General features: G+C 38.6%; 1 protein-coding gene across 2 annotated transcripts in view; it reads right to left on the minus strand.

The window, feature by feature from the left end:
- The window catches only part of HDAC8 (histone deacetylase 8), a 248,094-nt gene that overhangs the window by 140,190 nt on the left and 81,633 nt on the right, over positions 1-26,271 (minus strand). For both annotated transcript variants that reach the window (XM_006070018.3, XM_006070019.3), the window contains exon 8: positions 122-294. In XM_006070018.3, coding sequence (XP_006070080.1) covers positions 122-294 — 173 coding nt within the window. The remainder of the gene's footprint in view (positions 1-121; positions 295-26,271) is intronic.

Consider the following 26,271-nt stretch of genomic DNA (forward strand, 5'->3'; position numbering starts at 1 on the left):
TTGTGGACCATGGGCAGCCTGGTATTATCCAATCTAAGAAAGCCAAGTTTCCCTCAGTGTCAATGGACAAAACATGGCAAAAGGTCAACAAATTCTCCTGGTGACCTTCCTTTGTACTTACCTCCTCCCAAGATGAGTGTTGCCAACTCCCACTGAAGGATGTACTTAAGACATTTGCCAATTCCCACTGGAGTCATGTTAAAGGAACACATGGGATCCCCAGCTATTGTATCAGCTCCCAGCTGTAAGACCACTGCTTTGGGATTAAAGGCTACGTACACTTCCTTTAGTACACTGTGGAAAAGAAATAGTAGATAAAATGTCAGAAAAAGATAGGTCTGTTTGGTCTAAGGTTGGTCGTGAGGGTAGTTAGAGGTATAGCTGAATCAGCAAATAGTGAAAGGAAAAAACCCAACTTGTCAACTCATCAAACTTTCCATCTAAAAGGGGTAAATCAGACTTCATGTAAATTATACCTCAATAAACCTGACATACTAAAAATTTCCCCCCACCTCCATCCTCACCAAGGACCAAATTTGCTTTTCTATTTTAGAACTCAGATTTCCTTTAAATATCCATTGTAATTTAATTTCAACAGCCACAGGACATAGTGCACACATTTATGCTATTTTCAATCTGTGAAAATAGGACAATATACTGAATGAATGATTATTTCTGATAATTTAAGATTTTAAAATACTTGGAGTTTATCACCTACTTATCAATGAGGGCTGGTGAAGAGAATTAAACTCTTTTTGAAAGCATAGATGTTATCAGCTTACTTTTTATTAGGCTAAAGGACTTCTGGGTTATGAAATACAATCCCCCCTCCAATTTGTATGTAACCAGAGTATTATAGGGAAGGAAACTGGAACAACTGATCCAAAACTATAAATCTTAAAGCACTCCAAAGAACAAACTGTAGTGGGTAAAATGAACATAATTTTGGGTAGAATCATTCAATGCTATCAAATCAACCTAAGAGCTTTTTTCGTTTTTTTTGACAGAAGCCTTAGAGATGAAAAGGAAATTATCCCTGTGACAGATGACCTTAGTCAGGCTTCTAGCATTATCATTAATTGAATGTTGACAATGTCCAGAATGCATTCCTAGGAGTTATAAGGTCCCTGTTCTCAAGGGGCTTACAATCTAGCTCCTAGACAAATGCCAGTCCTCGAGGGCTTGAGTAACTCTTACAGAGACATACAAACAAGTGCAAATTAACATACTTCAGAGTTGAGAAAATGCAGAGTCAAAAAGTGATAAAAATGTTGTAGTTAATGACCCCTTCATAATCAACATGTCAAATTATACCAGTGGAGTAAAAACAGAAAAATCCCAGATTCTTCTGAAACTGCAAAAAGAATGCAGGGATATGAAATGCTGTCCTCCAAAATTCATATGTAACCAGGGCATTGAAAACTGCTCAGCCACAGAGGCATTCTTTGACTCAAAAGACCAGTTTGTTTTGATTTCTCATCTACGTAGACAAATATTCAGTGATTGTGGAGATATAAGAATATTATAAAATTTATGACATATGATCCTTAATACAGAAATACTCGGGCCTATTCCCTCTTTCATGTGCTTATCTCCTGAGTGCAGAGGGAAGATAAGCCACCTGAATAGTTAGCCAACATTTGCTGAGCAGCTACACATACAGAGCACCCTATTAGCTGCTGCCAGGAGATACAGAGGGAGGCATGATTTCTGTTTTAAAAGGGTTTATAGCTTGATGGGGAGGATGGGGAGGCAAGCAAGACTAATGCTTTTTTTCATTTCATGCATTCCCTCATTTTGCACACATTTTCTGAGTGCCCTCTGTGTATCTAGTATGTAACTGTACCAGATGCTTCAGGAAAAGAAAAAGATGAATATGACACAGTTCTCATCTTCATGTAGCTCAGAGCAGAGGGGGAACTTGGACTATGTTAATAAATAATTAAAACACAACGAAAAAAGAAGTATCAGAGATGGCACAGAGCAGGAGGCAGAGTAACTCTTGTGAGGTCTTACAAGAGGAGAAGATATACAATGAGCCACCTATCAAAATGGCTAAAATGAAAAACAGTGAAAATATCTATTGCTGGTGAAGATGTGGAGAAACTCGATCACTCATACCTTTTGGGTGGGAATGTAAAATGGTACAGCCACTCTGGAAAACAGTTTGGCAGTTCCTGTCAAAACTAAAAATGGACTTGTGGACTTCCCTGGTGGGGCAGTGGATAAGAATCTGCCTGCCAGTGCAGGGGACATGGGTTTGGTCTCTGCTCCAGGAATGAGAAGATTTCACATGCCGCGGAGCAACTAAGTCTACAAACTCAACTATGGAGTCTGTGTGTCACAACTGCTGAAGCCCAAGTGCCTGCGGGCTGCACACTGCAACGACTGCGCCTGCGTGCTGCAACCAGTCTCGGCATCTAGAGCCTGCGGTCTGCAACGAGAGAACCCGGTGAGAAGCCCACGCACCACAAGACGAGTAGCCTCTGCTCGCCGCAACTGAAGAAAGCCTGCATGCAGCAACGAAGTATAACAAAAGATATATAAAAAAAAAACAAAAACCAAAAGATATAAAAACATAAAATGGCCTTGCCATACAATCTAAAAATTGCACTCTTGGGCATTTATTCTAGAGAAATTAAGACATTTTCATATAAGAATTTGTACCTGAATGTTCATAGCAGCTTTATTTTTAACTACCCAAACTGGAAATAACTCAAATGTACTTCAGCCAGTGAATGGGGAAACAAACTGTGGTACACTCACAGCACTGGAATATTGTTAATCAATAAAAAGAAATTCTTGATACGTACAAAAAACATGGATGGATCTCAAGGGAATGATGCTTGGTGAATAAGACCAATCTCAAAATCTGTATAGCATGATTCCACTTATATACCATTGGTGAAACAACAGTTAGAGAGATGAAGAGAATGGTGGTTGCCAGGAGTAAGGGATGAATGTGGCTATAAAAGGGTAGCATGAGAGCCTTGTGGTGACGGTACAGTTCTATACCTTGATTGTGCAGTGGTTGTGGTTATGCAAAGCTACATGTGATAAAATCCCAGAGAGCTACACACACACACACACACACACACACACACAAATACATGTATAACTGGTTAAGACTTAATATGCTGTATAGATTGTACCAATGTCAACTTCTTGATTTTGATGTTATACTATAATTGTGCAAGATGGCAACATTGGAGGAGGCCATCCTCCAACATTGGAGGAAGAGTGCGTGGGACTCATCTATACATTTTGTTACTACTTCCTATGAATCTATGATTATCTTGAAATAAGTAAAAAAAAAAGACTAGGAAATATTTACAGGCACATGGGGTGAAGGTAGGGGAAGGAAGCAAGGAGGGTTGTGGGGATTATGGGTAAGGGACTAGGTTTAGAGGAGGAACTGCATGAAGGCTTGGAGCAGGGAGTGGTGGAAGTGAGGCTGTTGAGGCAAACATGACTTAGGGCACAAAGGGCCAGATAGACCAGGCAGGCTAATGTTTGGATTTTTACTTAAAGGCTATGAAATGTCTCTAAATTGTACCAATATTTTTCTTAGATCAGTCTCCCAAGGCAATAGAAATAAAAGCAAAAATAAACAAATGGAACTGAGTCAAACTTATAAGCTTTTGCATAGCAAAGGAAACCGTAAGCAAAACGAAGACGACCTACAGAATGGGAGAAAATATTTGAAAGTTACGGACTGACAAGGGCTTAATTTTCAAAATACACAAATAGCTCATACAATTCAATAATAACAACAAAAAAATCAACCCAATCAAAAAATAGGCAGAAGACCCAAATACACATTTTTCCAAAGACATACAGATGGCAAATAGGCATGTAAAAAGATGCTCAGCATCACTAATTATAAGATAAATGCAAATCAAAACTACTTCACGCTGGTCAGAACGGCCATCATTAAAAAGTCTACAAATAACAAATGCTAGAGAGGGTGTGGAGAAAAGGGAACTCTCATACATTGTTGGTGGGAATGTAAACTGGTGCAGCCACTGTGGAAAACAATATGAATATTCCTTAAAAAACTGAAAATAGAGCTACCTTATAATCTAGCAATCCCACTTCTGGACATATATCCAGAGAAAACTCTATTTCAAAAAAATAAATGCACCCCAATGTTAACAGCAGCACTATTTGCAATAGCAAGACATAGAAGCAACCTAAATGTCCATTGACAGATGAATGGATAAAGAAAATATGGTATGCTGTGTTTGTATACGTGCACACACACACACACACAGGAATACTACTTGCCCATAACAAGAATGAAATCATGCCATTTGCAGCAACATGGATGGACCTAGAGATTATCATACTAAGTGAAGTAAGTCAGACAAAGATAAATACCATATAATATCAGTTATATGTGGAATCTAAAATATAACACAAATGAATTTAGTTACAAAATAGTCACAGACATAGAAAATAAACTTATGGTTACCAAAGGGGAAAATGGGTGAGGGAAGGATAAAATAGGAGTTTGAGATTAGCAGACATACACAAAGAAGAATATAACTGGATCACTTTGCTATACATCAGAAAGTAACACAACATTGTAAATCACTATACTTCAATAAAAAAATAATTCATTAAAAGGTATGAAATGTCTCAAACACTGTGTGTGTGCATGCACACATGTGCCATATGCACAAGGCATGATTAAATTTACATTTTTAAAAGATCCTTTGATTATAGTGCAAGATAAAGTGAAAGTTATCAGGAGGTTTTTGCCACCATCCAAGTCAGTGGCAGGAAGGCTCAGAGGAAGAGTTGGATTTGGGAGATACTCCTATGGTAGAATCAATTGGGCAATATACACTGTCACACAAGAAAAGCATATGAATGTTGATATCAGTCCTGAGTGTTTGGTGCTAGGGAAGAAGAAAGGATAAAGGAAGGCAGGTGTTACTGGGAGAGTTGTTTTAATAGCAGCCAGGAAGGAAAATGAGAATTCTTTTTTAAATGAGTCCTCAGGGCTTTAGATGGGTAGAGAAAAGGGTAATTAGAAGCTTTGAAAAAGGTGGGGTATTTTGTTCACAGTGTAAACGTCAAAGCAACTAGAAATGAGGACAGCTCACCTCATGTGAGAGGACTAATGGTGGACACTCAAACTGAAAATTGGAAATTTTCCTTTGGTTTGATGCTCAAATGGGAAACACTGAAGTCTGAGACCAGTACTGATGCTATTCAAAACTAATGCTTATTAGGAACTTTGATTTTTGCTGTTGCATGCAAGGCCAAAGAGAGGAAGACTGGAGGTAAAGATATTGGCAAAAAGGGTCTTAAAGCATTCTGAGCACAAGAGCAACAGGAAGCATAGTGAGGTAAATTTGGAAAAAAATGGAAAGGGTTAGGTGACAGATTGGTTGTGGTGGGGGTCAAAGAAGAAAACATATTGCTCATTCTTCCAGAATTCACAGGGAACACAAGGACAGAAATTAGTATATTCCTTATTTTTAACTTCCAAATTGAGTTTTCCTCCCTCTCATCAGTCTCTCCTTTTTTAAGGTCAATGTCATTTGCTTATTCTAAGCAAATACTATCAATGTTCTTATCTACAGACCTATAATGTATTCTTTTCAACTTCCTTGAGGATTTTGGTATCTGGTTCATAATTTTTCTGTCTTTTCATTTCCTTGCTATCATTCTCTGCAGTTCAATATTCATTCACTCACTCAAATCTTGATTCAAGTACCTACTCTTCCCTATTCTGGGCACTAGAGACATAGAAACAAGCAAGACTCTAAGAGTTCCTGGTCCAATAAGGGAGGAAGACAGGAAAACAAATAACCATGATAAGTGCTACCTTAGTCATTCATTCATTCATTCAAGAAATGTTAATGGAATGCCTATTTGCCACGCACTAGGTTGGGCAATGAGTTTACTACATTGAACAAGAGAGAGATGCTGCTTTCCACTGTGGCCCTCCTAGCTCTCTGACATTACAGTTTCTTCACCTTTTGAATAACAGTGATGTCCTCCTGCACTCTGCTTGACTTATCCCTGGGCATAGTCATGCTTTGGAGCCTGATAAGGAAGCACTTGGAATTGCTTCACATCTAAGACTCTGAACTACCTTTTCTGTGTACAGTTTGCCATCCTTCCATGTTTCCTCCATTGAACTTACTCTTTATTCTCATTATAACTCCTGTGTCCTAGTTTTTCTTCTATTTTCAACATCCATCAGCCCACCTTTTGTCCTCACACGTGCTCCGCTACCTGTTTTGGAGAATATTATCTGTCATTTTAAACATACTTAATTCCCTAACATGTTTGTCATTTTAGCCTTATTAATCTTTAGCCTTTGGATAAATCACACTGTCAGAATTTTCAGCTCTGTTCTGCTGGAGAAAGCTGAGAAATCAAACCAATTTCATCTTCTACAGCTTATGTTACAACTCCAACTTAACAAATTCCATAAACATTTATTGAGTGATTAACATGTGCCACTCCCTCTGTGCAGCTTGGCAACTATTTGCTTCACCTCCAATTGGTAAACAACTACATTTCTTGCAGCATCTAGTCTAATTTTTTAAAAATACAATTATCCTGAAAGTAAATTCTTCATGTTAAAAAAATCAAACATAAAAGTCTATCAAATAAAAGGGGAAAAAAATCTCCTTTTCTTCATCTTTACTCTCTCTCCAAAGGTAATTCCTGATTCATTACACATAGTTTCAATCAGCTCAGTCAAGGATCAGAAAAAGTTTGATATATATCTTTCCAGATCAAACTTTTTCTGCCTTATGCTTGAGTAAGCTAGTCAAAGCTATGTCTAATAAATGCCTTCTTCTACCTCTTTTCTTTACCTGAAAATGTCTTCCCTCATATTCCTTCTCTTTCTTGAGGCTAATTTTACCAGCTGGGCACTAGATCCTATTTCCAGTTGCTCTAAGAGCCATGTATCACCAATGAGATCTTTCACATCTTTAGTCTCTGCCTTCCTACTGATTCAGTTCCTTTAGGTTACAAGTTGTCCATCTCTTTATCCTGTTTTCTTCATCGCCAAATTTGTCTACTTATTGGCTACCTATACATACTTCTTGCAATCCCATTTTTTATCTCACTGCTCTCCTGAAATTGCTCTCCTGAAGGGAGAGACTAGACCTCTGTGTCATGATATCCAAAAGTCTTTTCTCTGTAATCTTTATCAACTTTTCAGGACCAACTGACAGTGTATACTGCTCAAAGATCTGCAGCTGGTCATCATCAATGGCTGTAGCTCCACTAAAAGACTTAAACAAAAAAATTTTTTTAAACCTTTATTGATATTCACATACCATACAATTCCCTCATTTAAAGTGTACAACTTAACAGATTTTAGTATACTCACAGAGTTGTGCAACCATCACCACAATGAATTTTAGAACTTTTTTTTTGTTGATTGCAGCACAAGACTTGTGGGATCTTAATTCCCCAACTAGGGATTGAACTTGGGCCCTTGGCAGTGAGCATGTAGAGTCCTAACCAATGGACCACCAGGGAATTCCCTGGAACATTTTTATCATCCCCAAAAGAAACCATGTACCCAACAGCAGTTACTACCCACTCCCACCACTCTTCAACCCCCTGCCCTTGGCAACCATGAACCTACTTTCTGTCTCTAAGGATTCGTCTAATTTTGACCGTTCATATGTGGTCTTTTGTGACTGGCTTCTTTCATTTCATTTAGCATACTATTTTCAAGGTTCATCCATGTATTAGTACCTCATTCCTTTTTATGGTCAAATCATACTCCTTTATTTGTACACACCACATTTTCTTTATTTACCATTTATCTGTTGATGGACATTTGGGCTATTTCTGTACTTTTTGGCTAATATGAGAAATGTTGCTGTGGACATGTTTTCATTTCTCTGAAATACCTAGGAGTTGAATTGCTGGGTCATATGGTAACTCTATATTTAAGCTTTTGAGGGAGCTGCCAGACTGTTTCCCACGGGGACTGCACCATTTTACATTCCCCCCAGCAATGTATAACAGATGAGGCTTCCAATTCTTCCTCCACATCTTCACCAACACTTGTTATTTTCTGTCCTTGTTTTGTTTTTTAAACAACTGATTGTTTATCCATCAATCCTAGTGGGTATAAAGTGGTATCTCATTGTGGTTTTGATTTGTATTTCATTGATGACTAATGATGTTGAGTATCTTTTCACATGCTTTTTGGTCATTTGTATATCTTCTTTAAAGCAATATCTATGTAATTCCTTTGCCCATCTTAAAATTGAGTCATTTTTCTTTTTAATACTGATTTGTAAGTGTTGATATATTATAAATACAAGTCCCTTATCAGATACATGGCTTGCAAAAATTTTCTCCCATTCTATGGGTTGTCTATTACTTTCTTGATAGTGTCCTTTGAAGCACAAGCTTTAAATTTTGATGATTTTCCAATTTATGTATATTTATTCTGTTGCTTATGCTTTTGGTGTCATGTCTAAGAGAGCATTATCTACTTCAAGGTCATTAACATCTACATCCATGTTTTCTTCTAAGTGTTTTATAGTTTAAGCTCTTACATTTAGACTTCTCAGGCTATGTGGACTTAATTTTTGTATATGGTGTGAGGTATGGGTCCAAATTCACTGTTTTTGCATGTGATTCAGTTGTCCCAGCACCATTTGCTGAAAAGACTGTTCTTTCCCCATTGTCTTGGCACTCTTTGAATAAAATCAATTTACTGTACATATTTCTGAACTCTGAACTCTATTCCACTTCTCTGTATGTCTAGCCTCATTGCCAGTACCACACTGCTTTGATTATAGTAGCTTTGCAGTAAGTTTTAAGGTTGGAAAGGGCTCCAACATTGTTCTTCCATTTCAAGATATTTTTGGTTACTCCAGGTTGAATTTGATATAAATTTTAGGATCAGGTTGTCAGTTTTTATAAAGTCATCTGTGATTTACAGCTCCATTTTCACCATTCTGAACCTATCATCCTATTTTTTCTATTCCTTATCTCTGCTAACAATACTTCATCCTTTCAGTAATCCATGTTCAAAACTCCTAGGCTCTTTGTAATTCCCCCCTTTCCCTGCTCCTCTTCAGTTACCACACTTGCACCAATATCTCTCCTATTGTCTCCTTTCCACTCTCATGGCAGTACTCTAACACTTATGACCTCCTTGTGAATTACACCAATAGCTTCCTAATTAATTTCTCTGCCCCATGTCTCTTCCCTCTCTAATCTATCACACACATATACACACAGACACACACACACACAGACATCAGATGAATTTTCCTTAAGGAAGGTTTTGATCAAGTTACTTCCTTACTCATAAACATTCAATATTTATCCATTGTTTTTGTGTGCATGCACGCTAAGTTGCTTCAGTCATGTACAACTCTTTGCCACCCTATGGACTGTGGCCCGCCAGGCTCACCCTGTAGCCTGCCAGGCTCCTCTGTCCATGGGATTCTCCAGGCAAGAATACTGGAGTGGGTTGCCACGCTCTCCTTCAGGGGATCTTCCCAACCGAGGGATTGGACTCACATTTCTTAGGTCTCCTGCATTAGCAGGCAGGTTCTTTTCACTAGCACCACCTGGGAAGCCCTTCCACTGTCTTTAGATGATGCCTAAAATTCTTAGCCTATGATTCAAAGTCCTTCATGATATGATTCCAGCCTACCTGTTGAATCTTATTTTCAGTAACTCCTTAACCCATATTATTCTGTAGGCAAACTGAACAGTCCATGGTTCACACCCCTCACCTTGCACTTTCTTTTTGTCATTCACTTCCTTGCCTGAAAGTCATCTTTCTACATGTCTATAGTGTATCTATTCTTTAAAGGCTCATTCAAATTCCATCTCCACCATGAATAAAAAATGATAATAATAGGAGCTAACATTTACCAAGTACTTTATTAAAAACTGAGCACTATTCTATGTATTTTATATGTATTAGGTCATTTGACTCTCAAAACAATTTATAAAAGCCATTATCATTAATCCTATTCTATAGATGGGGAAACAGCAGCATAGAAAGGTTAAAAAATCTGTAGAAGATCCGTAGCTATTAAATATGAGAGCTGGCTTTTGAACCCAGGCCTCCTGGCACAAGTCCATGTTCTACATCACTACCATATACTAGCTTCCACATTTTACTGTGCTTCGCGTGCTTGTGCCAGCCACTTCACATGCTATCTTGTATAACAGCAGTAGCAGGCATTGCATTATTATTTTTTTAGTGTTGGCCTTCCTGAGCAAGTTCTAATTATACTATACCCTCATTCTAAAACCTTTGGCAATTCCCCAAATGCTTACAGAACATGGTACAAATTTTCATTGCTAAGAATTCCAGCTCCTGCACAAAGTGGTTCCCACCCACTTTTCCAATCTTCTTTGCAAATTGTCCCTCTCATGCACTTCACAGTCCAGAAAACTAGACTACTGCTGTTCTGTGTACAGAGCTCAGCCTTTTCTGACTTTGATCTTGTTGTACCCTCTGCATAGAGCTCTTCCCTGTAATCTTGTACATTTAAACTTGACTCAGATTTCATAAACACATACACATTTATACACTTTGTAAAGATACAGTAATTAGCTACCCTTTAGAAACCAGATCAAATGTCATCTCTTCAATTAAGTCCTTTTCTGAAGGATTTTCTCCCTTTGAGTACCCATCACAGTTTATCTCTTATGGTTCTTATAACTTTCCACATTTCATTTTATTAGAATGTGTATGAATGTGAATACATATGTGTATCTCTCTGTGTATCTATAATTTTCAAATTTCCACTAGCTTCCTTGAGCTTAGACTCAGTACTTTATATATATGAGAGGCATTCAATAAATATTAAATGAATAAATGAATGAAATATCATCCCAGATTGCTTTGGGAAAAGTTTACCTAACCACTGTAACAATTACTATCTACTACACTGCAAATCATTAATTTTAGGTTTTGGGAAAGTATAAAATCACTTACGCAGAAAGGAGGGAGAACACAGGCATCTCATTATACTACATTAGTTACTTCCCTATAAACACATAAAATATGCATTTAAAATGCAATTTTCTTGATGAGAAACCTGATTCCTCAGTATTGAACAGTCTGCTTTTCAGACAAAGCTATGCAAATGAGGAAGAGAAGCTGTGGCAGCTGTTTCTACACGCATTGGTCTGGGGAAGGTGGTTGGTGCTGGAGGTTGATAAAAGCCAGTGGTGATGGCATTAATGATGTTTTTAGATAAGAGGAAAAGCCCAAGAACCAAAGTGTAGCATTATCTCCTTTTCTTTTATTCCATCAGGGTAGATCATAGGCACTTCTATGGAGTGCCTTTGGGATCATTCACTGGTGCCACTTTACCTCTAATACCAGGGGTGGAACCTGGTTTTGCTTTGTTTTTAAATACTTAAAGTTCTAAACCATTCCTCTCAGAACAATGGGATGCCAGAGAGATGGTGTGACAGCTACTCTTAATCAATGCTGGTGATGATGTAGTAACCCAGACTTGGCCCTCTATAGCCAGACCTCTAATGGGTGACCTTCCCAGTAGATTCGTCTCCTGACTTTCTCACTTGCAAACCAGCCTAGACCAGCCTTATCATCTTTATATATTTCAATAAGCATCTTAAACACCCTCTAGAGACTTCCTCAACAGAAATTAAAGAAATGAGGAATTCAAAGTTGAAAAACCAAGGACAGGAAGTAGAGGGAAAGAAGAGAAAAATATTTGCTATTAACATGATGAGCTTCCAAAGTTCAAGAGACTCTTGAGAGTCCCTTGGACTGAAAGGAGATCAAACCAGTCAATCCTAAAGCAAATCAACCTTGAATATGAAGCAAATCAACCCTGAATATTCATTGGAAGGACTGATGCTGAAGATGAAGCTCCAATACTTTGGCCACCTGATACGAAGAGCTGACTCATTGGAAAAAACCCTGATGCTGGGAAAGACAGAAGGCAGGAGCAGAAGGGGATCACAGAAGATAAGATGGTTGGATGGTATCACCGACAATGGACATGAGTTTGAGCAAGCTCTGGGAGATGGTGAAGGACAGGCAAGCCTGGCATGCTGCAGTCCATGGGGTGGCAAAGAGTTGGACATGACTGAGTGACTGAACAACAACAACAGCAACACCCTTTCTATAATAAACATTTTAAAACTATTGCATTGGATGGGATTCAGAGGGGGGATTGCAGTAAAGAATCACCAAGTGAAGTCGCTCAGTTGTGTCTGACTCTTTGCAATCCCATGGACTGTAGTCTACCAGGCTTCTCTGTCCATGGGATTTTCTTCTCCAGGGGATCTTCCTGACTCAGGGATCGAACTCAGGTTTCCTGCATTGCAGGCAGACGCTTTACCCTCTGAGCTACCAGGGAAGAATCACTACTCAGTCCCAAATGGAAGCTACTCAACTTTTCACAGGTATTGTTTCCTCTAAATTCCCTCAATCCTCTCTCAACTCAGGCACTGCAGATTCATTCTGCAAAAACTCAACCTGTGGGGGTTGGGGGGTGGGTGAAGCAGCATATGGTAAATGCCTCGGTGATTCCTGAATATCTTTTACAAATTGTTCAAGGATGCAGGGAACTGGGGTGGGGGCCTCCCTGTGGTGAGGATAAGTCACTTTGTTCAGGGACATAGGTGCCTCTTGGAAGACATTTAATTTCCTATAAGTCTCTCTGCTTTTAGCATCAGACAAACTGGACTGATTCTATTAACATCTTCAGCATATAACAAATGGAACACCCAAAGCTACAAAATAAAAACAAACAAGCCAACCTCAAACCTCTAAACCCTTGACCTTCCCAAACACACAACCCTCACATTGCTTTTGCTTTTTTAATTTTCAAGATGTAGTTTTTAAAAAATATTTTATGGGGATATCTTTTCTCTCATTGCTGAGTCCATTATAGAGAAACACAGATTCTAACTGGCATCTCCTTCTAATATGCCTTGTTGTAAGTAATTCCACTTATCAATTATATGTCACCTTGGAAACAAAAAGGGCCGTGCACTATTTTTAGTTTATTATTACTTATCTCTTTACCTCTTTGAAGTAAACCATCCTCATTCACACGGAGGGCTGGGGAATGAGTCATCCAGAATTAAAGAGCCTTACCAGCCTACAGTGACTCCTCAGAGCTAGAATTAGAATACTAATTCTAATTCAAATCTAGTGCTCTTTTCACTAAACCCCAGTGCTCTTTGGCTTTCCTCATTCTGAAAGGTTTGAGGCCCTAGGAAGCAGAGTATATATTATCTGTGCAGGGGGTGGGGTAGGTGGAGAGGCAGGCTGGTTTGGAGAGCTAAGACAAAACAAACAAACCAAAACCAAACCAAACCAAGTGAAGTGAAAGTGAAGTCGCTCAGTCATGTCCGACTCTCTGCAACTCCATGGACTATAGCCTACCAGGCTCCTCCCTTCATGGGATTCTCCAGGCAAGAGTACTGGAGTGGGTTGCCATTTCCTTCTCCAGGGGATCTTCCCGACCCAGGGATTGAACCCAGATCTCCTGCATTCCAGGCAGACGCTTTAACCTCTGAGTCACCAGGGAAGCCCAAACCAAACCAAACCAAACCCCAAATTGAAGAAGGCTTAAAGAATATGAATCCTAAGTCGCTGTACTAATGACTCTTTATTTGACCTGGGGTAGGTCATTTTATTGCTCTGTAACCACCAGGACCACTCACACAGCACAGACTACATTCTGCTCTGCATCACATTATTTGGCCATATGTGTCGTCCATCTCCTTTGCAGCCTCCACAGCATGGAGGTCAGGGAGAACGCTGCACTTGGGGTCAGACAAAGTTGGAGCTAGCGTTTGCAGGAGCAACTTGGGCAAATCATTCTCTGAACCATCTCTGTAAAGCAAGAATATTCTCTCCTCCACAGGGTTATTATGTGAATTAAATGATATAATATTTGCAAAAGTCTTCTCCTAGCACCAGGCACATGGTAAGCACTCCATAATGTTGAATGAATAAATGAATGGCCTTAAGTCAGGCCCTTCAAGTGCTTTGTTAATTCCTTCAGCCCACTAGGATACTGTTGAGTTCAGCACAGCACACCATAGCAGTGACTTCCTGAATAGTACTCTAATGTTCCCCAAAGGCAGAGAGAAATTTCATAGTGTCACTGCCTGGTTATACCTGTTCTGGGAATACAGTAATTCCTTTTCCAGTGCTTCCAATCTATTACCTTTCACCAAACACAAAATTCACTTTAAGAAGGGGCAGAAACACAAGTGCCTTTCTGTTAGATAGAGGTTGGGAGAATATATTATTAAAATTGAAACCGACTTCTCTGATTTCTTAGCAAAAAAATCAGATTGGAAGCCAAACAGCTATTTGGCCTTTGCAGACCCTGGATAGTGATGCCCTTGGGGGAAAGGAGAGAGTTGGAGTTATTCCAAACTGTAGTTATGACATTTGTGTGTATATTTACTGCCTGTGCTTATGCTCTCTGCATTTAGTTTTTACTCTCTAAGCCTCGAAGAAGTCACAATTTACCAAGAGCACAATTTAATACATATGGGTAGAAATATAGGCACATATCTCTGTTTCTCATTTCCTAATCATATTTTCTACACTCCCTATATACCTGATACTTCTTCTTTTTCAATCTACTTGCTCTGATTCTTGAACTTAGGTAGACAATAATGATTTGTTAACAATAAACATGCCCCTAGCCCTTCCCTCACCCTTCTTTACCCAGGAGGGCCTCCCCTAAGATTCAAAGACAAAATCCTGCCATATAGTTAGCACCTGGTGCAGCTCATCAAAACATAATATCCTTTCCCAGATGATTGGAAATCTTGGCAATGCCGTCACACAACGAGGTGTGCAAGAAAAGAGCTTGTGGATTGATTTTCATCATTAATTTGACATTGCACAGTTTTTGTGGGACCTTAAAAGAAATGCATTTTTATTACTTTTAAGTACTGCACATAGAGTAACTCCAACTCATCATATTTTAGCCATTATTTTTCGGGGGAAGGGTGTATTTTAAACATGCCTATGTTAGAGTGTCTGGTGGATCATTTAGGATCAGTGTCCTGTTGCTTGATGAAATCCAGATCACTCCAATGAAATCCAGATGGGGAAACTGGGTCTCTGGCAATGGCTGCCAGATCTTCTCCATATGAAATCTCTCTAGCCTGTATGCAAATTCAAAACTCCATATCCTGGAAATCCCAAACCAATTAAGTGGCGCTCCGCTTCTTAGTTACTGGACTAAACACAGGGAAGTGATTCTTTCTTCCCTGAGGAAATAAGTATGTCTTACATACATCTATCTTGGCACAAAAAGGGCTGGCTAAGCATATTAATAGTGTAAACAGGACTGCGCTGGGGAATGTTTGTCCTACTTAAGAGAATAAACTTTTTATGCACTTTGTGCACATCCACTTACATACAAATAATTGATATGCTAATTACAAATGATTCTTAAAGCTCTTTCCCTGAGGTACTGTATGATGTTGTTAGTGTAGTTTGAATTACTAGCATGTCCAGTGCTTGAAAGTAATAAAAATGTATTTTAAAATATTCCGTTATTCAGACTGGCTTTCCTCTAATTAGGCTGAGTTAGTGAGGCTTGCCTATAATTAAATAGGATAGATATTTTTCTACTTTCATTTCTAATATATTTAAGGTGGCTCTCCCCAATTCCCCATCCCGCCCCAACCCTGGCATCCATCACCTTGTTCTACAGGATTCTCCTGCCCAGAGCAGGCATACACAAACCTCTTAGCATCCAGCTCAGTCTTCAGCAGCACTTACATGGTCTCTAGGCAAACACACTGCCTTTAGTGCCTGGCACACATCCATACCCTTTCACTTCTTAACTTAGCTGCATATTTGATATGGCTTTTTTGAGGTGTCTTTTCTTTGGTCTTGCTTTAAGTACCAATGGGTATGGCTCTTTCCTGATACTGCAGTGGGTAACAGCACACAGCAAGCAAGGCCCAGACAAACTTTGCATCAGGCTTTTCTGTCAGGTAGAGGACACCAGATTTAACTAAATCTCTGTACAGACCACGTCAACAGGATTCAACAAGGCAGCTCATCAGTGCCTGCAGCTGCCGGGTGAATGACTGTCAGGCACAGTCATTCAGAGCAGAGCCTAAAGGGTAGCTTTTTTAGGCTAGAGGGAGGGGATAGAGCAGTGATGAAAGAACACGGGAGGTGGAAGAATTAGGGTGGGGGAGGGGGTACATGGTAGTGAGCAGCTGAGAGGAATAATATGAATTTTGAAGTTAGAATGTTCCATCAAGCACAGACACAGTCAAATTTAGGATTCTTTTCAGAGCAGCCCTGCATTAGAAGGTGTAATTCTCAAGTTTTCCATTTATGAGCTGGGTCTTCCTGTCTCTGGATAGTTTCAGAGCATGTTCTAGCATCAAAAGCTATTAAACTGCTGTGGAAGAATAAGGTCACTTTTTCCAGGGGGCAGGGATCATTCAGCACTAAAAACAGTGCAGAGAAGGTACACATCATAGTGACAGAACAAACTCACTGAGTCCTAGGAGATAGTCCTCCTGAACTTACATGAAAAAATAAAAATAAATCACCTAGGAAGACTGCTGGGTGAAGGGGCTGTCATGGTGTCAGGGCTACTCGGTACAGGAGTTTAGGAACTGGTCATGAAAGCCACTGGTCTAGAGGGGAAGAAGGATATAAGAACTGTCCCTTTAACCACTGGATTTAAAGCTCAAAGGATCAATCAGGTAAGGGAAAAAAATAATTCTCCACTGTAACCCTAATCAAGTACTGTTGACAGGCAGGGCAACACAGATAATTAAGCACAGTAGCCCCTCCTCAAAATTATCCTATATTCTTAGGCACTTGATGTCTTTTGAATTTAATATTTTAAAAGACACATCAAACTAGGAACATTAAATGAATGGCTCACTCTGGCCTCATTTCCACCTGTGCTTAATGTTAACCGTGAATTTAATTAGTATCTGAGTCATTCATTTTCCAGAAACAACAGGCAATTTGCATCTGCCATACCACATAGAGGCAGAATAGAAGTTTATAAAACAGAATGAAAACATTGACTACAAATATCTTACTTATGGAGGGCTGAGTTCAAAGTGCAAGGCTTATACAAAGAAGTAGCAGCTTCCATGACCTTTATCACTGGGCTAAAGTGATCTAGCGATGATTAAGGTGGTATAGCTGTGACCCAACCAAAGAGAGAGTAATTTTGTAAAGATTTTTTACTAGCTCTCAGATTGTGATGAAAATGGGATGAAGATGGAAGGAAGGCTATATAAATTATTTGTTCTCAAATGCTAATTTTTGGAGAATTCTTCCCTTCTCATCAGATGAAAGAGAATTTTGGAAAAAAAAAAACTGTATTGCTTAAAACATTTATGTATGAATATGTATTCATATTGCTTTTGCCACATCACCAAGCTCAAAGGAGTAGGTTATAATTGTTGTGTTCTCTTTCACTGAGGATCTATCTACCTGCTTCAGAAATTGAATGATAAGGAATCTGGAGTCCCAGATAGAAGATAAATTCAAGATGACTTATCATTATAATGAAAGAAGAACCTATCATCATTAAAACATCTCTTCTTTAAATATTAACATTTAAAGTCAATAGGGAAAGGAAACATTTCATTTAAATATCCTTTAGTGATGTCCCTTGGCTCTCATTTTACTTTACGGGTATTGGATGAACAGATTATAGCATGGATGGAGAACCTCTACCCTATATGTTGATATGCCCTCTGCCAGGATCAAGAGATGGTATAAATTATGCCTGTTGTTGTCTAGTCGCTAAGTCATGTCCAACTCTTTGCAACCCATGGACTGTAGCCCACCAGACTCCTTTGTCCTTGGGATTTCCCAGGCATGAATACTGGAGTGGGTTGCCATTTCCTTCTCCAGGGGATCTTCCTGACTCATGGATCGAACCCACATCTCCTGCATTGGCAGGTGGATTCTTTACCACTGAGCCATGAGGGAAGCTCAGTTGCAAAAAAGCATAATGTTAAAAGCCTCTGGCAATAGTAGTCCCCTAAAAACCACATGAAAAGAAACTAATTATATGAGGAGACCTCTATATAATGACATGTGACATTATTCACTTTCTAACATAGGAAGTCAGGATTTTCTCCATTGAAAATAAAGGAAAGAGCAGATTTACAGAATCTCCATGTTTTCAAACTTTAATTAGAAATTAAAACCCTAAGAAGTGGGACTTTCCCTGTGCTCCAGTAGTTAGGACTTTGCCTTCCAATGCAAGGAGTGCTGATTCGAGCCCTGGTTGGGGAGCTAAAATCCCACATGCCTTATGGCCAAAACCCCACAAACATAAGAGAGAAGCAATATGGTAACAAATTCATAAAGAGTTTTAAAAATGGTCCACATCAAAAAAAGTAAAATTAATAAAAAAATGAAGAAGTAAAATCTCTCAGTATTTATTCTTATATTTGATGCATAAAATTACAAATTAAATCCTTAGGATTAAGAGGGTGATTTTTTTTTGCAAAAATCTAAGTAGTACTTTCACAAACATAAACAAATGGACTGTGTACACTACAGATCATGTGGCTCATTTGCATAATCTTAAATGGTTTCTTTTTTTAAGGACTTTTCTGCAATTCCTGGAGATAAAAATCTGCAAGAATTCTTGGGGATGGTATTTCCTCCTTGTGATACATTTCATACTTTCAGAATCAATACAGTGAAAGTGACTATACTATCTAAAGCAATTGCAAGATTCAATGCAATCCCTATCAAGCTACCAATGGTATTTCTCACAGAACTAGAAAAAATAATTTCATAATTTGTATGGAAACATAAAAGACCCCAAATAGCCAAAGCAATCTTAAGAAGAATGGAACTGAAGGAATCAGCCTTCCCGACTTCAGACTATACTACAAAGCTACAGCCATACAGTGGTATGCAGATGACACCACTTTAATGGCAGAAAGTGAAGAGGAACTAAAGAGCCTCTTGATAAAGGAGAAAGAGGAGAGTGGAAAAGCTGGTTTAAAACTCAACATTCAGGGGAGGAGCCAAGATGGCGGAGGAGTAGGACGGGGAGAACACTTTCTCCCCCACAAATTCATCAAAAGAGCATTTAAACGTCGAGTAAATTCCACAAAACAACTTCTGAATGCCGGCAGAGGACATCAGGCACCCAGAAAAGCAGCCCAACTCTTCGAAAGGAGATAACCGAGTGGCGGGGAGGCGATAAGTCGCAGCATTGGCGCCCGCCAAACACCTCATCACCTGAGCTGCTCGACCTGGGAAGAACACAAAACGCAGGCCCAACCGAGTCTGCGCCTCTGAGGACTACCCGAGTGCCTGAACCTGAGCGGCTTGGACCTGGGAGCTCAGTCCAGGGCCGGCCTCTGATTGTTCCCGGCGGAACAACCTAGAGCCCAAGCAGTGTGGGCAGGGAGGTTACACGCGCCGTGAGCGGGGGCAGACCCAGTGTGGCCGAGGCACTTCGAGCGCACGCCAGTGTTATCTGTTTGCAGCATCCCTCCCTCCCTCCCCACAGCGCGGCTGAACAAGTGAGCCTAAATTAAAAAAAAAAAAAAATAGGGTCCTCCACCGTCCCCTTTGTGTCAGGGCGGGAACCAGACACTGAAGAGACCAGCAAACAGAAGAAGCTATAACAGAGGGAAACGCCTTGGAAGCTACAGGCCATAGATTAAAACCCTGTGGTTACTACGGATTACATAGGAAGGGGCCTATAGATCTTGAGAAATATAAGTCGGACTAAGGAACTGCCAAAAATGAACTGAACCCACAATACTCACAACAAAACCAGAGAAAGACCTAGATATATTTTTACTATTTTTACGATCAATCTTTCTTTCTTTCTTTTTTTTTAATTAAAAAAAATTTTTTAAGTCCTCTATTATCCTTTAATTTTCACTTTTATAACTATTACTTTGCAAAAAAAAAAAAAAAAAAAAAGACCCTATTTTTTTTTTTTTTTTTTTCTTCTTCAGCAAACTTCATATACATATTTTATAATTTTTTGACCGTGGTTTTTTTTTTTTTTTTTTCTTTTTCTTTTTCTTCTTTTCTTTAACATTGCATTTTTGAAATTCCAAACTCTACTCTAGATTTTTAATTTTAGCCTTTTGATATATGTTATCAATTTTGTACCTATAGTTTTTTTCATAATTGCTGTGACTTTTTTTTTCCTCTGTTTCTTTCTCTTCTTCTTTTATATAACATCGTATATCTGCAATTCCAAACTCTACTCAAGAGTTTTAATTTATGCTTTTTGGTATTTGATATCAATTTTGTACCTGTATTTTCTTTATAATTTTTGCGACATTGTTTTTGTTGGTTTGTTTGTTTTCTCTCTTTATTTTTCTTCTTCTTCTTCTTCTTTTTTTTTTTTTTTTTTTTTTTAAACGTTGTATTTTTGAAATTCCAAAATCTACTCTAGATTTTTAATTTTTGCTGTTTGGTATTAGTTATCAATTTTGTACCTGTAGTTTCTTTATTACTTTCACGACCTTGTTTGTTTTTCTTTGTTCGTTTTTTCTCTCTTTCTTTTCCTTCTCCTTTTCATTAACATCGCATTTTTGAAATTCCAAACTCTACTCTAGATTTCTAATTTTTGTTTTTATGTATTTGTTACCAATTTTGTACCTTTAAGAACCCAATCTTCAGGACCCATTTTTCACTAGTGTACGAGATTACTGGCTTGGCTGCTCTCTCTCCCTTTGGACTCTCCATTTTCTCCACCAGGTCACCTGTATCTCCTCCCTAACCCCTCTCTACTCTACCCAACTCTGTGAATTTCTGTGTGTTCCAGACGGTGGAGAACACTTAAGGAACTGATTACTGGCTGGATCTGTCTCCTGCCTTTTCATTTCCCCCTTTTATCCTTCTGGCCACCTCTGTCTCCTGCCTCCTTCTTCTCTTCCCTGTATAACTCCGTGAACATCTCTGAGTGGTCCAGTTGTGGAGTGCACATAAGGAAGTGACTACTGGCTAGCCCACTCTCTCCACTATTGACTCCACCTCATCTCATTTGGGTCACCTCTAACTCCCTCCTCCCTCTTCTCTTCTCCATGTAATGCTGTGAACCTCTCTGAGTGACCCTCACAGTAGAGAAACTTTTCATCTTTAACGTAGATGTTTTATCAGTGGTGCTGTATAGAAGGAGAAGTTTTGAAACTACTGTAAAATTAAGACCGATAACTGGAAGTAGGAGGCTTAAGTCCAATCCCTGACTCCAGGGAACTCCTGACTCCAAGGAACATTAATTGACAGGAGCTCATCAAACGCCTCCATACCGACACTGAAACCAAGCACCACACAAGGGCCAACAAGTTCCAGGGAAAAACATAACAAGCAAATTCTCCAGCAACAAAGGAACACAGCCCTGAGCTTCAAGATACAGGCTGCCCAAAGTCACCCCAAAACCATAGACATCTCATAACTCATTAATGGACATTTCATTACACTCCAGAGAGAAGAAATACAGCTCCATCCACCAGAACATCAACACAAGCTTCCCTAACCAGGAAACCTTGACAAGCCACCTGTACAAACCCACACACAGCGAGGAAACGCCACAATAAAGAGAACTCCACAAACTGCCAGAATACAGAAAGGACACCCCAAACTCAGCAATTTAAACAAGATGAAGAGACAGAGGAATAGCCAGCAGATAAAGGAACAGGATAAATGCCCACCAAACCAAACAAAAGAGGAAGAGATAGGGAATCTACCTGATAAAGAATTCCGAATAATGATAGTGAAATTGATCCAAAATCTTGAAATTAAAATGGAATCACAGATAAATAGCCTGGAGGCAAGGATTGAGAAGATGCAAGAAAGGTTTAACAAGGACTTAGAAGAAATAAAAAAGAGTCAATATATAATGAATAATGCAATAAGTGAAATTAAAAACACTCTGGAGGCAACAAATAGTAGAATAACAGAGGCAGAAGATAGGATTAGTGAATTAGAAGATAGAATGGTAGAAATAAATGAATCAGAGAGGATAAAAGAAAAACGAATTAAAAGAAATGAGGACAATCTCAGAGACCTCCAGGACAATATTAAACGCTACAACATTCGAATCATAGGGGTCCCAGAAGAAGAAGACAAAAAGAAAGACCATGAGAAAATACTTGAGGAGATAATAGTTGAAAACTTCCCTAAAATGGGGAAGGAAATAATCACCCAAGTCCAAGAAACCCAGAGAGTCCCAAACAGGATAAACCCAAGGCGAAACACCCCAAGACACATAGTAATCAAATTAACAAAGATCAAACACAAAGAACAAATATTAAAAGCAGCAAGGGAAAAACAACAAATAACACACAAGGGAATTCCCATAAGGATAACAGCTGATCTTTCAATAGAAACTCTTCAAGCCAGGAGGGAATGGCAAGACATACTTAAAATGATGAAAGAAAATAACCTACAGCCCAGATTATTGTACCCAGCAAGGATCTCATTCAAGTATGAAGGAGAAATCAAAAGCTTTTCAGACAAGCAAAAGCTGAGAGAATTCTGCACCACCAAACCAGGTCTCCAACAAATACTAAAGGATATTCTCTAGACAGGAAACACAAAAATTGTGTATAAATTCGAACCCAAAACAATAAAGTAAATGGCAACGGGATCATACTTATCAGTAATTACCTTAAATGTAAATGGGTTGAATGCCCCAACCAAAAGACAAAGACTGGCTGAATGGATACAAAAACAAGACCCCTGCATATGTTGTCTACAAGAGACCCACCTCAAAACAGGGGACACATACAGACTGAAAGTGAAGGGCTGGAAAAAGATTTTCCATGCGAATAGGGACCAAAAGAAAGCAGGAGTAGCAATACTCATATCAGATAAAATAGACTTTAAAACAAAGACTGTGAAAAGAGACAAAGATGGTCACTACATAATGATCAAAGGATCAATCCAAGAAGAAGATATAACAATTATAAATATATATGCACCCAACACGGGAGCACCGCAGTATGTAAGACAAATGCTAACAAGTATGAAAGAAGAAATTAACAATAACACAATAATAGTGGGAGACTTTAATACCCCACTCACACCTATGGATAGATCAACTAAACAGAAAATTAACAAGGAAACACAAACTTTAAACGATACAATAGACCAGTTAGACCTAATTGATATCTATAGGACATTTCATCCCAAAACAATGAATTTCACCTTCTTCTCAAGCGCACATGGAACCTTCTCCAGGATAGATCACATCCTGGGCCATAAAGCTAGCCTTGGTAAATTCAAAAAAATAGAAATCATTCCAAGCATCTTTTCTGACCACAATGCAGTAAGATTAGATCTCAATTACAGGAGAAAAACTATTAAAAAATCCAACATATGGAGGCTGAACAACACGCTGCTGAATAACCAACAAATCACAGAAGAAATCAAAAAGAAATCAAAATGTGCATAGAAACGAATGAAAATGAAAACACAACAACCCAAAACCTGTGGGACACGGTAAAAGCAGTCCTAAGGGGAAAGTTCATAGCAATACAGGCACACCTCAAGAAACAAGAAAAAAGTCAAATAAATAACCTAACTCTACACCTAAAGCAACTAGAAAAGGAAGAAATGAAGAACCCCAGGGTTAGTAGAAGGAAAGAAATCTTAAAACTTAGAGCAGAAATAAATGCAAAAGAAACAAAAGAGACCATAGCAAAAATCAACAAAACCAAAAGCTGGTTCTTTGAAAGGATAAATAAAATTGACAAACCATTAGCCAGACTCATCAAGAAACAAAGGGAGAAAAATCAAATCAATAAAATTAGAAATGAAAATGGAGAGATCACAACAGACAACACAGAAATACAAAGGATCATAAGAGACTACTATCAACAATTATATGCCAATAAAATGGACAACGAGGAAGAAATGGACAAATTCTTAGAAAAGTACAACTTTCCAAAACTCGATCAGGAAGAAATAGAAAATCTTAACAGACCCATCACAAGCACGGAAATTGAAACTGTAATCAAAAATCTTCCAGCAAACAAAAGCCCAGGTCCAGACGGCTTCACAGCTGAATTCTACCAAAAATTTAGAGAAGAGCTAACACCTATCCTGCTCAAACTCTTCCAGAAAATTGCAGAGGATGGTAAACTTCCAACTCATTCTATGAGGCCACCATCACCCTAATACCAAAACCTGACAAAGATCCCACAAAAAAAGAAAACTACAGGCCAATATCACTGATGAACATAGATGCAAAAATCCTTAACAAAATTCTAGCAATCAGAATCCAACAACACATTAAAAAGATCATACACCATGACCAAGTGGGCTTTATCCCAGGGAGGCAAGGATTCTTCAATATCCGCAAATCAATCAATGTAATACACCACATTAACAAATTGAAAAATAAAAACCATATGATTATCTCAATAGATGCAGAGAAAGCCTTTGACAAAATTCAACATCCATTTATGATAAAAACTCTCCAGAAAGCAGGAATAGAAGGAACATACCTCAACATAATCAAAGCTATATATGACAAACCCACAGCAAACATTATCCTCAATGGTGAAAAATTGAAAGCATTTCCTCTAAAGTCAGGAACAAGACAAGGGTGCCCACTTTCACCATTACTATTCAACATAGTTTTGGAAGTTTTGGCCACAGCAGTCAGAGCAGAAAAAGAAATAAAAGGAATCCAAATTGGAAAAGAAGAAGTAAAGCTCTCACTGTTTGCAGATGACATGATCCTCTACATAGAAAACCCTAAAGACTCCACCAGAAAATTACTAGAACTAATCAATGACTATAGTAAAGTTGCAGGATATAAAATCAACACACAGAAATCCCTTGCATTCCTATACACTAATAATGAGAAAACAGAAAGAGAAATTAAGGAAACAATTCCATTCACCATTGCAACGGAAAGAATAAAATACTTAGGAATATATCTACCTAAAGAAACTAAAGACCTATATATAGAAAACTATAAAACACTGGTGAAAGAAATCAAAGAGGACACTAACAGATGGAGAAATATACCATGTTCATGGATTGGAAGAATCAATGTAGTGAAAATGAGTATACTACCCAAAGCAATCTATAGATTCAATGCAATCCCTATCAAGCTACCAACAGCATTCTTCACAGAGCTAGAACAAATAATTTCACAATTTGTATGGAAAAACAAAAAACCTCGAATAGCCAAAGCGATCTTGAGAAAGAAGAATGGAAAGGGAGGAATCAACCTACCTGACTTCAGGCTCTACTACAAAGCCACAGTTATCAAGACAGTATGGTACTGGCACAAAGACAGAAATATAGATCAATGGAACAAAATAGAAAGCCCAGAGATAAATCCACGCACATATGGACACCTTATCTTCGACAAAGGAGGCAAGAATATACAATGGATTAAAGACAATCTCTTTAACAAGTGGTGCTGGGAACTCTGGTCAACCACTTGTAAAAGAATGAAACTAGAACACTTTCTAACACCATACACAAAAATAAACTCAAAATGGATTAAAGATCTAAACATAAGACCAGAAACTATAAAACTCCTAGAGGAGAACATAGGCAAAACACTCTCTGACATACATCACAGCAGGATCCTCTATGACCCACCTCCCAGAATATTGGAAATAAAGGCAAAAATAAACAAATGGGACCTAATTAACCTTAAAAGCTTCTGCACATCAAAGGAAACTATTAGCAAGGTGAAAAGACAGCCTTCAGAATGGGAGAAGATAATAGCAAATGAAGCAACTGACAAACAACTAATCTCGAGAATATACAAGCAACTCCTACAGCTCAACTCCAGAAAAATAAATGACCCAATCAAAAAATGGGCCAAAGAACTAAATAGACATTTCTCCAAAGAAGACATACAGATGGCTAACAAACACATGAAAAGATGCTCAACATCACTCATTATCAGAGAAATGCAAATCAAAACCACTATGAGGTACCATTTCACACCAGTCAGAATGGCTGCAATCCAAAAGTCTACAAGTAATAAATGCTGGAGAGGGTGTGGAGAAAAGGGAACCCTCTTACACTGTTGGTGGGAATGCAAACTAGTACAGCCACTATGGAGAACAGTGTGGAGATTCCTTAAAAAACTGGAAATAGACATACCTTATGATCCAGCAATCCCACTGCTGGGCATACACACTGAGGAAACCAGAAGGGAAAGAGACACGAGTACCCCAATGTTCATCGCAGCACTGTTTATAATAGCCAGGACATGGAAGCAACCTAGATGTCCATCAGCAGATGAATGGATAAGCAAGCTGTGGTACATA

The sequence above is a fragment of the Bubalus bubalis genome, chromosome X, assembly GCF_019923935.1.
Source record: "Bubalus bubalis isolate 160015118507 breed Murrah chromosome X, NDDB_SH_1, whole genome shotgun sequence".
Taxonomy (NCBI): Eukaryota; Metazoa; Chordata; class Mammalia; order Artiodactyla; family Bovidae; genus Bubalus; species Bubalus bubalis.